At 39.2% G+C, this 13110-nt stretch overlaps 1 protein-coding gene across 1 annotated transcript in view; it reads right to left on the bottom strand.

Moving 5' to 3' along the window:
• Positions 1-11974, bottom strand: part of STT3B (STT3B, catalytic subunit of the oligosaccharyltransferase complex) — a 124951-nt gene extending 112977 nt beyond the window's left edge. Inside the window, exon 1 of the mRNA XM_003781765.3 lies at positions 11158-11974. Within this exon, the coding sequence (XP_003781813.1) occupies positions 11158-11471 (314 nt within the window). The 5' untranslated portion in view covers positions 11472-11974. The remainder of the gene's footprint in view (positions 1-11157) is intronic.
• Between the last annotated feature and the right edge of the window lie 1136 nt (positions 11975-13110).

Raw genomic sequence — 13110 nt, 5'->3', positions numbered from 1 at the left:
TTCAATTCACAGTAATAAAGACTTTATACATGATGCATTAGCTTATTTAACTCCAAGCCATACAATCTTCAATGATCCTCTCAATAATCAGACACAGACAAAACTAATACCACTGCAAAGACACTTTAATGAAGACAAGTAACTTATTTCATTCCTTACGAGTATTTTTGTTTAGTATCCTTTAACCTTTATGGGGAAAGTTTAAATGAGATCTGTCAGAGCTATGATAGCTTCCTAAAGTGTTGCTTTAATTTGCACAGCAATTAACTATAATCATAAAGTTAAACCAAGAGCCATGAAACCAAATGGATCATTAATCCAACCACACCCAAATCATCATTTGCATGAATTTAGTATATTCTAACTAATGCCTGTGTGTTAATTTCATAGTGATAATTTGAATTCTTACTATTTCTCCACATCAGGATATAGTTCTCAAGTTAAAACACGAACTTACTGTTCTTGTGAATTTTACATCTTTTTTTCATTTATCATCTCAAAAAATAATGAAATGTTTATAATTCATATGGTTTTCAGATATTAACTAGTCTGTCTTCTCTTATTCATTGTTCTTCAACTAGTAAGTTAACACTTCAGACAAAACCTCTCTAAGAGTTAATCTGTATTTGGAAGAGATAAAATACTCATGAAACTAAATCTCTCTCAAGGTTCTTCCTAAGGTATTCATCTAGCCATTCATCTCCCAATTTCTGATAGCAAATCAAGGATGCTCATACAGATCATTTTTTCTGCATTATCTTCTTTGTTCATCATCAACTCTTTCCTTCTCGTATTAGACTGAAATGACACTTTTATTGAAAATGAGATGATGTTCACTCCACATGTGATTTTACTGACACCACCAATTTAAAATTTATCAAAGTATTACACAATAGAAACTTGCCATAGTTTTTTTTTTTTTTTTGCAGTTTTTGGCCGGGGCCGGTGCCCTACTCCTTAAGCCAAGGGCACTGCCCCATAGAGACTTGCCATACCATTACTATTATCACCAAAACATAAAATGTGATTATCATCAAGGATAAAAGATCTGTCTTAATATTAAATATTCACCATGTACCTAGTACTGTATAGGATAATCTAGTTAGATTAGAAAAGATGCTGCCTTAAAGGACCTTTTGTTTGTATGTCTACATAACAATAATCATAAATTATTATATTCACTAATAGGGAAAATGAGCATGAAGATCCAAATCACCAAAACAGCAGTATCTTACCAATTTGGTAAGTCTCCTACACTCTCAGAAAAGCATCTCCACTTAGAGAATTCACACATGGGAGACATTAGAAGTGTTAAAATAACTTAAATCATTTAGTTGGACCATTATCCAAACAGAGCCTAATTCAATATTCTCTGGCAGGCACTACTACTTGGGATTTTTGTGAAAATAGGAGGTAGTACATGTATGTACAGCTTCCTTAAGATACTTTTTTCTTCAACTAACAAAGAATATGATATAGTCCCTTATTTGTTTGTAAAACAAACCATTATCAGGTAGCATGAGTTCTAAACTAATGTGCAGAAAAATACTATTAAATCTGATCAAAATCATTTGACCAATAAATAAAAATGCATTAGAGTATTCATGTTTATTATTTCAACTATTTTGTAATTAAAATAAAAGCTTATAAGCTAAATCATGTTTCCAATATCCTTAAACATCTGGTAACACATCATGTCAAATTCTCATACTTCAATATATCAACTTTCTACAAAAAGAAAAGACTCATAACCTTTTCTTTGCCATTCTTTAAATTAAACTTTGATCCTCTGGAGGACAGTTTCTGAAAGGATCTTACTAATAATATCGCTTCCATTTTTCCTGAAGACCAAGACAACTACTAAATCAATAAGAGAAATAAATGGGAGGAAAAAAAGTAACAGCCATGAAAGTAAGGAAGAAGAAAGCAACATGGAAAATATAAAAGAAATGCAAAATGTTCAAGATTCCATATCTACAAAAAAAAAAAGAACATATACATAACCTAGTATTGATAATCCTCTACAAAGTACCAATATATCAAACAGTCCATTCTTAAGGTTTTCTTAAATTCCCTCAGCTCAGACCCCCTTTCAATATTCTCTTTCCTTCTTTCAAGAACTAGTAACTAACCATGCCTTTCCTTGTGTCAGTTTTAATAATACATTTTTTAAAATGAATAGGCTTGGTGACTGTAGCTCAGCAGTTAGGGTACTGGCCATATACACCAGGGCTGGTGAGTGGAATCTGGCCCAGGCCTACTAAACAACTACAATAACAACAACAACAAAAATAGCCAGGCATTGTGGTGGGTGCCTGTAGTCCCACCCACTTGAGAGCCTGAGGCAAGAGAATCGATTAAGTCCAAGAGTTTGAGGTTGCTGTGAGCTGTGACGCCGTTGCACTCTACTGAGGGTGACATAATGAGACTCTGTCCCCCCCCAAAAAAAAAGTTGACAAAAGCCATAGTTTACTATTTAGTAGTAATTTATCTACTATTTAGTAGCATTTATCTCATTATCATTAGTCTCCTGCAAAACAGTGACGTCTCACCTCTCTCACCCACTTCTTTGTATTTAGTGTTTAATCTACTGAAAGACCTACTTTCTCTGCTAGTTAGTACCTCAAAGTCCCCAGGGTTACCTTAAAGAAAAAGATAACTCCAGCTCAAGAGTTCCACTTTGAGTTTTTGTTTTCTTAAAATCTCAAATGAAGAAAAGGATGCTTTCTCCTTCCTTTTACTACAGGCACTTCCTTCTATGAAAGAAAAAGTAACCTTCTGAGGTGGACAAGATGCTTGTTTAGTCAAATTATTACTGACACTTATTACCCACTTACTCTCCCTTCAATCAACAAAGATGAATTTGGGGGTTTTTTTTTGGTTTTTTTGTAGAGACAGAGTCTCACTTTTTCACCCTTGCTAGAGTGCAGTGTAGTCACAGCTCACGGCAACCTACAACTCCTGGGCTTAGGTGATTCTTCTGCCTCAGCCTCCCAAGTAGCTGGGACTTACAGGCGCCCACCACAACACCTGGCTATTTTTTGTTGCAGTTTGGCCAGGGATGGGTTTGAACCTGCCACCCTCGGTATATGGGGCCGGTGCCCTACTCACTGAGCCACAGGCGCCTCCCAACAAAGATGAATCTTAAAAACAATGCTGAGCAAAAAAAAAAAAAAAAAAAAAAAAGAAAAGACAAATATGCTACAATTCCATTTATTTGAAGTTTAAAAACAGGCAAAAACTAAATTATTCAGCAATGTACATAAGAGTATCCTCCTCTGAGAAAAAGAAAAGGATTTGATCATTATTAAAGTTGGGAGTTAGGGGTCTGAGAAAGCACACACCAGGGCTTCTGAGGGGGTAGCAGTGACCTTGATCTGCATGACAGTCACATGGGTGTTCATTCTACTCTAGCCTTGATGTATACTTTTCAGGATGGATGTCTTGTATTTCACCATAAAAGAAAACGGTTTTAAAGACTGAAACTGAACATCTCTTCTTCTATAATAAAAGCCTTTGGCAAAACACATTTCTTTGCTCCTGTTTATATAAACATTTAAGACTTAAATTTTCAAAGACTTATCTCAAAGATTACATACAGAGTGTGCCTTGTAATAATAAATCTCTACTCCATTAATTTTTTTATGTGGATTATCCAAGAAAGGTAGTATAATAATTTACTTAATAATAAAACCCTCTCAGATAGGGTTATAGACTACTTTATAGGAGTTTCTAGTGTTTTTAAGAATAGCCATGAAGTTAGCTGGGCATAGTAGCCCATACTTATAATCTTTGCACTTTTGGAGGCTGAAGCAGGAGGATCACTTGGACCAGGAGTTTAAGATGAGCCTCAGCAACAAGTTTAACAACCCGTCTCTACAAAAAAATACAAAAAACTAGCCTGGCACAGTGGTGTACACCTATGGTCCCAGCTGTTGAGAAGCTGAGGCAGGAGGATTGCTTGAGTTCAGGAGTTTGAAGTTGCACTGAGCTATGACAACACCACTTTACTCTAGCCTGAGCAAGAGAGTAAGATTCTATCTTAAAAAAGAAAAAAAAAAACAAAAAAAAAACCTCTGATCTTCTTCTCCAACTCCATTTCATCCATTTGGCTTATGTTCTTCTTAAGACAAATTTGGCCAGCAATAATTTAGACTGTGCATATATTGGAACATTAGAAATTAATTATGAATTACTGCATTCATTTTAATTTTTTAAGACGTGGACATAAATCTTTCATCTTCATTACTAGTATTCATATCTAGCTATCTCATATGCTACAACCTTACCCATCAATGAAAGGGATAAAAAAAATAAAGAAAAGTGTCAATCCTTCAAGTTTAAAAAACAAATTCACTTCCAGTCTTTTATAGGTTGGAAGGATAGCTAGATATTGCCCAAGAAATACTTCTCACTCTGTGCAGGTGAGAAAAGTCTTCAACTACCTGATAACTAATAAACCTGTAAAGGCATGAAAAGAAATATTATTGACTTGATCAACTAACATTATTGACTTATCAACTTACCCTCAATACTTTAACAGTATTAATTGAAACAAAATTTCTTTAACCAATAACATTTCCCTTTCAATAAGAATGAGCAAAAAAAGAAAGAATATAATTTTAAAACTTAATCAAATCACTAATTCCAAAAATGTAAACTTCACACAAAAGCTCTATTTTGTTCCCATATCTAAGCTTGAATTATTAACATTTCCAATATTGTCAATTTAGAGTAAAAGAAAGTAACTTCCCTTCATTTCTGAAGTAATAATTTTCAACCTCTCAAAATACTCCTTTCTAGTGCAAAGAAAATGGGAAAGAAACTAGCCAAGCTATAACTGTACCACTTTACAAAAAAGTATTTCATTCCTCTGGCCCTCAGCTTCCTTATCGAGAAAACAGAAAAAGGCAGACAACAGATACTCTAATAATCCTTTGGGTTATAGAATTTTTGGTCTACTCTTAAAGTTTAAATGTCTCTTAACTAGAATGGCTCAATACTTCCAATCTCATTATAGTAAACATTTTACACAAAAAATAAATCTAAATGAAAACAACATTCAATTACATTCAATCATCTTTTCCTCTCATTCAGCTACTCCCTTAAAAACCCTGTTTCTGAAAATTCCCTAGTCAGTCAGGTCAAAAAGTTAAAAAATCATCATCAACTCTTCTCTCTTACCTACATCAAAACAAAGTAATGAACCATCGTCCAAATAGTAAACTTAGCTAGTGCTGGGATTGTGACTAGGCATTTTGATAGGCCAATTTGTTATGACTTAAATCAAGAAAGCTGATTAAAAAACACAAATTAAATGGAGGACATTTTCATTTAAGTCTGCGTCAAAGGCAGAGGGTGAAGTAAAAAGAACACAGACTTTGCAGTCAGGTAGACCTATGTTCTTCAATCCCTTTAGGGAATATTGAATTGAAATGTCTTTTGTCTATTAAAAGAAGAGGTGTTACCTCACCTCCTCAATTTTAAGATAGCATTGGCTTATATAATACTATAAAAGCTAAGCATCTACTATCATTTAGAATATACATTAAAATTATCCTACAACACTAAATTCCTTAGAAAGAAAAATGGTCAAATGATAATGGTCAATTTAACTAGCTCAATGGTTGTTAGTTCTTTCGAGATTCACTAATTCACAGACAGTACAATCTTGAACAACATAAAGGCATTCACCAACTTGTGTACAGGTTATATTTCAAAATGTTTAGAAGTCTTTCATTTGAAACTGTGAAAGCATTTTTCCAAAGATATAAAAATTCTAAGCAATGGTTATACTTCCTGGCATGCCTACAAATGCTGATTAACCTACATTTATCTAAAACATTAAAGCCTCTAGGGCAACTGCTGCTATCTGTCCCAACACTAATCCCTACCTCCTAACAAACTCTTCATTTTTTAATCCTACAGTATTGCTGCTTTCCATCAATTTCTAAATTCCTGGAAATTATTCATTGTCAGAAGTAGGTGTGCTGAGTAAACAGAAGCCTTCTCAGAAGAGTTAGTGGATTAAAAACAAAAAGTGTCTATCCCAATCAGGCAAGCAGAGATGGGGTTGAAGACACAGTAGCAGGTTAACCATTTACAATTTTTTCCTTTTCAAAAGTAATCATTTGGCCCATATGGTATATTTGCAGATCCTATAATATCTTAAAATAATGTGTTTAATCTTTCTACTTATTATAGGGACCAACAGCAGCCACTTTTACAATCACATTAAACCACTACATCTGGATGAAACATGGCAAAGATTACAGCCTGATCTACAAAAAAAAAAAAAAAAAAAGAAGTTAATAATTCAAAAGAATTTAGAAGTTTACATAAATTAAGTCTAGTAAAACCAAGTGATACCCTTCTAACTACTTCAGAGTTTCACCTGAGAAAGTGGATTTAGCAAAGTCAAGTCATTTAACAGACTAAGCTAAGGCACAGCTGTCTTAAAAATGCACTCAGGTTAAGTTACTAACCAAAAATTGGAATGATGAAATCGGATCCTAACTTCTAGTCCTACTGAGGATACAGAAATAATATTTACATACATCATATCCAAGTATTATAGAAAATAAATGCTCTCTAGAAATAAGAGATCCTCTTTATCAAGGAGCTGAAGAACAAGTATACCGTTCTTTATATCGCAGTAAGCAACTGCACTTTGTCTACCAGCAGGATTTAAAAGTAGTAATGGGCAGATAGAAAGCTATGAAAAAGCAAACTGGAATATTAATTGCAGAATCTAGGTGGTAAATATACAATTGTTCACTATAAAATTCTTTCAACTTTCCTGCATGTTTAAAAGTTTCCATAATATAATTTGGCAACAGACGCTATTAAATTGTGGGGGCTTTATAACTTAACTACAATATTGTCCTTTTATGAGATCATTATGTTTTCAAAGTAACAAATTGAGGGGAAAAATGTGATTTACACACTCGAGAATAATATTAACCTTTCCATTTTTTTATTTGTGAGCCATGTGTGCATGGATGAATGCTAGGTAAAGCAATGAAGATAAATTTTAACATTTCTCATATACATGTACTTAAAACTTTACTGAGCATAAAAATCAAAGACTAGGTACAGAAAGGCTAGAAAGTTACCCTATAATCATAACAACTGAGTCAGAGTCCATCATAAAATCCTTATTTTGAGTTTCAAACGTTTGGTCTACAACCAATGTTGTCTTTATGTAAGCTACTCATGGCATTAAGGAACATGCAATCCTACCCAAGTTAGTCCTCAAGATATGAAAACTTAAAGAAAAAGTCCCAAGGTCTTTCATAACAGATCCTAACCACCTGAGGACCTATTACATACCTCATAAAATTCATGATTAGCAGCTATGGGTGCCACCATACTTACCAGAATGGGAGCAGATTCAATCCCATCATCCATCCCTAGCAGTGCAAGCCACTCCCAGAACATCCCCCGTGTGTACTTGTAATTTAAAATAATCTCAAAAAGAAAAGCTAGAAAAAAACTCAATTAAATGAAACCAGTGACAGTATACCTGTTCTGAAGTGCAGCTGGACTGCTGTTGCTAATGATCGCACAGCCAAAGTGACTTTTTAAGATTTGGGGACGTTTGTGTTCTAAAACTGGTTTTGTTACCCATTTTATCTTCTTCAGAACTGAGGTCAATAGCCTCTTTTTGTCATCTGCAAAGTGAAGAAAAACATGGAGACCTCAAAGTACAGGAAGTAGTCCCCAATTTACAAACAGCTTATGTTCCAAAGGTTTATCACTCCTTTGAAAACATGTTAGTACTAATTAACCTATTTATACCATAGTTTCTGTGGAAAAATTGCATTCCAGATTTCAAATCTAATCTGCAACTTTCTGCCCTACAAAAAGGCAGAGAAAAGAACAAGCTCTTCTTACAAAGGGAGCTTTTTTACATTGCTTCTGTGGGAAAAGCTACCACAATTTAACAAGATAATGGTTATGAAAAAGGCACCTGACTAATACAATGCAAAAGTATTAATAGTTACAACAAAAATAAATAGCAACTACAATTTGCTCCATAGAAAAAGATGATAAAAGTGCTGTTAAAACTAGTTGATCAACCAAAATTTGGCAAGCACAGACAACAAACATATTCCCAAACTGCTTCCTGATACCTGATCAACTCTGCTGGTAGACAAGAAAATTACCAAAGGGAAGCGGTGACTGTCAGCAAAAATGTTGCTAATCTCTAAAAAAGTGCAGTGTACTTCAATAAACATATACTATTTAATATTATATACCATCCTTTATAACCAGTAAGATTTATAAATTAACTTGGGTGACAAATTTAAAAAACAAGTATAACTCTGACAGGTCACTTTGGGCAGCTAACTTGAATCTTACACAATATAAGAACTATTGTAAAATTTATACAAATAACTCACAATCAGAGAAAATAAACCTTTACTGAAAAGATTTCAGAAATAAAGTCAGTGACAGAGATAGAGAAAAAAGGGATCAGAGAAGGTGTGATCAAGTGAGAATAATTTTTGTGGCTACAGAGACTGAGAGTAACACGTAAATATTATTAAAGGTTCCTGTCACTACAGCATAGATATGATGGTAATCTGAACAACACCCAAGCTAGTTTAACACTAGAGTACTGGACTGCAGACCAGTTAATATTGATACTTTTAGTAGCTCTGAGGGAAAACTGCTTTAAAAACCAAAGTAATAATGGCAGGCAATCTACATATCCTCCCCCTTTTAAATTTTTTCCAACAAGAATTATAAAAATTACATAAGAATGAATAAGATACCTAAATACTACTAGAGATCTTCAAAAAATATGAAAGAAAAATAAAAGTGGGCAAACAAAGTACTTTTTTGTATGAAACCTGATTTTTTAAGTCACTCGAATTGGACATTATTAGTTCCATACTGACAAATCTCCATTCACAATAAGGTATAGGGACAACTCTTTTATTATATAAATCTCTTTACTACTAAGAATTATCTACTATAAGCATAAACATTTAAATAGGAAAGTAAATATTAAAACTATAACAGTAAGCAGAATACCTATACACTTTTAGTGTACATACGTTAATTCAAAATGGTATAGATTTAGCTAAAGGATGTGTCAGAAACATTTTTTCATAGATAGAAAAAAAGAAGTGAGACAGATTTTCATGTAGAGGAAAGAAAAAGTTGTGCTCTCCAAGCATACTCTTGAAACTGGAGAAAGAGACTGACTTTTAATTCTTAGTAATACTTCCAAAAAAAAAATTAACCACTTCATCTATTCATCTGTGAAGCAAACCCAATAAGCCTTTTCATAATTACATTATTCAACTTCAGTAGTGATCTTTGGCTGACTTGATGCAAATTTTTAAACTTCCTTCAAAGTAAGGGGGAAATGACAAAAATCATTTTATTATCCAGTTGTGAATTTTTCTGCAACCTTAACTTCATCCCCAGTTATTACTAAAGAGTAGTTAGCCTTCGCTTTGTAAAACTATTCCCGTCTGGATAATTTATTCTTGCTTTTCATTACCTGATATGTTTGGTCAACCATGCACTTCTAGTGCTTTATCTGAAAAGACAGAACTTTCTCTTTTCACATTGTTTAGTTTTCAGTTCCTGGTTCCAATTTCATTTTCATTTAATTTGCTTAAGTGTTTCAAAGCTAAGATTATCTAATATTATGTCTAGTTAATGTTTTCATAGATATTTTTAAGCTCCTAGACCATGCTAATATATTTTCTTCTGTGATTCCATGTTAACGAAGTTTTTTCTAACTAATGTTAGAAAAAATCAAAACCTGTAAAATGGCCCCAAAACATCATAGAAGAATGTCCCAGTGATTAACTGTTTATCTAAATTGAGTTCTCCATGAGTGGGCCCTTCTGGTGTTCAACACATGTTGCAGTATAAATTTTTCTCTCCTGAACAGCAAAACTTAAATCTGGTATGTTAATATATAGGCAATGTGCCCTCCTAAAACACTTATAATCTATACATTTAATAATCCTCAAAGAAATTCTTTTTATTTTCAAGTGATAAAACAAATATCCTAAAGCTTAATTAGGTCTAACTGTAAGCAAGTGAGATTAACTCAAGGTTGACAGGTTAACAAGATGAATTAAATTAATTTAAAAAAAAAAAAGCATTCTCTCAGGTGGAAAAAACCTCGGGTTGGGCAAATTAGAACAACAGTTAGAGCAATCTTCCTATCTAGATAACTCACAGACCCCTACAGTGTCTAAAGAGACAACTGTTCCTGAGAGTGGGATAATTCCTAAAACATTCAGGTCAGTTCCTTCTACTGTGTGCAACTTCAGTATTGTAACTCAGAGCTCCCATCACTATGGTACTACTCTTCCATCCACAAACCTTCCTGCAGAGACCAGTAAATAAACAAATGCAACGCTTTCGGACACTGTGCATAACATACTGAGGGTGACAGTTCGGCTAACAAAGTAATGATCTTGTTCTAAAAAGCAACCCAAGATGATTGTGGAACTGTGAGGTGCTGTGTGCACGTAAGGACTCTGAAAAGAAAGCCTCTCTTGAAAATACCTAATGCTGAATAAGTAAGAGTCTCTAGCTTTCAGATCACTTTCAGGGATATTATTTCCCTTCCTCTATATCAACCCACTCTCCTTTTCCCTTCTCGTATCAGGAGAGCAAAATAAGAACCAGTTAAAGCGTAAAAGCAAGGCTGAGCATACAGGGCTCCAGCACATCTGCACTCACCTCCAGCGGCAACAAGGCAGCCCCTGGCCGATCCCATCCGAACTAGCAAAAAACGCGCCCGCAAAAATGAAAGAACGCAAAGCAGCCGGCGAGGAGTCGGCCACGAGTCCGCTGAGGAGCGACCGCCGGCTCCTAGCGTGGCGGGTCCGGACTCCGCGACCAAAGACGGCCGCCGGGGTCCGGGGGCTGCATCCACCCTCCAAGCAGTCGGCACACTTGCCCGGCCGAGGGTCAAGGTTCCGCTCCCGGACCCCGACGCCCCGCCTCAGGCTGCTCCGGGCAAACTTCGCCCACGGGCAGGGGGCGCGCCCGGAGTTCGAGGAGCCGCGCGGGGCTCCGCGGCGGCGCGGAGCCAAGTCCAGGAGAGCCGCGGTGGGCAAAGAGCCGGTCCCTGATCCCCGCGGGCCGCGGGCGGGGGAAGGGCGGCGGGGCACTTACCACGGATCGAACTCGTGGATGATGCTTTCGAAGCGGATGACGGCGAAGAGGCGCGAGCTGAAGCCGGCAAGCCAGGCCAGGAAGAGAATGGTGAAGGAGAGCAACGACTGCCACCCAGCCGGCTGCGACAGCCCCCCGGACAGCCCCGCGGGGGCCGGCTTCGGCGCCGCCGCGCCGCCCGCCGCCTTGTGCGCGCACTGGGCCCCGGCCCCGTGGTGGCCCTGCCGGCTGTTCCCCAGGGCCATGAGGCCGCTCCAAGGGGACGAGTTGAGGGACGACTTGTGCTTGCTCTCCGGGGCTGAGGGCTCCGCCATGTTGTGCCCCGGCGGCGGGTCTCGCTCTCCTCCTCCGCCGCCGCCTGGTGCGAGGGGTGCTGGGCGGGGACCCGGAGGAGGAGGAGGAGGAGGAAGAAAAAGGAGGAGGAGGGAAGAGCTCTGCGCGCTCCCGCCCTCAGCGCCGCGAGGCCGGGGGACAGGGGGTGGAGGCGGCGGCGGCGGCGGCGGGGAGTCTCCGCCTCAGCAGCGGCAGCGACTGCCGCTCTCTCAACCCAGATGGCTCCTGCGCCCCACTAGCCATCCGTATCCCCAGTGCAGCTGCGGCGGCGGCGAAAGCCGACGGGACGAGGGCGCCAGAGAAGGAAAAGGAGCAGACGGAGGCGGCACCACACCACTGAGAAGCAATGACATTCCCTTTCACGCCCGCCTCCCGCCCCGCCAAGAAGAGCACGGGGAGGAGCCCCCTGAAGTCCGGGCGGAGCTCAAGCAACCCTGACTCCGCCCCCGGCCCGACAGGAACTGGCCCCTCCGCCTGTCACAAAGCGACAGGTCCGTTAGGGGGTGGGCCCAGAACGGCAGCTCCCACCAATAGAGGCGCAAGCCGGGGCGGAGCTTGACCCAACCGTCCTCCCCCTCCCCCTCCCAGCCTCGCGCTCATTCGCCCACAGCCGCCAAGCTGCGCGACTTCGGCTTCATTGTCAGTTGAAAGACGCGGTTTCGCGCGCCTGTGCGGTATGCGAGGAACGGCGCTAGGCGGCTCCTCTAGATTCATGGAGCCAGGTCAGAGGTTGGAAACGGTGGAGCGACCTCCGTCAAACTCGACTTAAGGGACGCGGGGAGCTCCGCGCCGACCAGCAGGGCGTTCGTGCGCTCTCCGCGGTCATGACTTTTAACCTGCTTTGCGCGGAGCGCCCGTCATGTGATTGGGCGCGCAGGCGCGTTACGCTAACTGGGAGCGTGGGTCTGGCAGATGGGCTCGGCCGCCCGCGGCGCCCCCTATCCGGCGCGGGGAGTGAGCCCTCAGTGTCCGTGGTACGGTCGGCCGCGCGCTCTGAGCCCCACGTCCTGCCTCCCGCCGTGCGCCTGCGAACCAAGACAGATTGCGCCGAACACTCGTCGGAGCCAGCATACGCGCGTCCTACCTCTAGAAAGACCTAGAGAGGCAGGCAAAATGCGAGCTTTTCTCGCCCTTTTTCATTTGTTGTATTTTTCTAATTGCCAAAGTAATGTATGTTCATTGAAATATGGGAACATACAGGAATTCGTTGTCAGCGGCTGCATGCATTCCTTTGACTGAAATTATTTAACTTTCAGGTGTTCTCTCTTCAGTAAGTGATAACGGAAGATGCCTCTACATGACTATCTTCACGTCTGGGTTGTGTTTTTATACTTTTTTTCCCCTTTGCCCACGCTCCTCGTTACCCCGCAAAGAAAGTGCTGCCGAGTGGACTACAACTCAGGGCAAAACGGGTTTAAACCTAGGTGAGGTAGTGGAGAGACAAAACTTGCTTTGATAAGCGCCATAGAAGGCACAGAGCTTTCAGGGTAGTCAGTCTCAAGTAAATATTTGATTAATTTTTCGTGTACGTTCACGGTTAATTGTCCATTTTGTTAGGTAACATCTGAATTTAAAAAGATGTTTCTGTGTAAAGTTATGAAGGCCCTGAATTATTTCCTT

Source organism: Otolemur garnettii, unplaced genomic scaffold (assembly GCF_000181295.1).
Source record: "Otolemur garnettii isolate 467f Iridium unplaced genomic scaffold, OtoGar3 scaffold00002, whole genome shotgun sequence".
In the NCBI taxonomy this organism is placed as follows: domain Eukaryota; kingdom Metazoa; phylum Chordata; class Mammalia; order Primates; family Galagidae; genus Otolemur; species Otolemur garnettii.
Note: the sequence above shows the minus strand (reverse complement) of the source record. Positions and strands in the feature narration are given on the sequence as shown.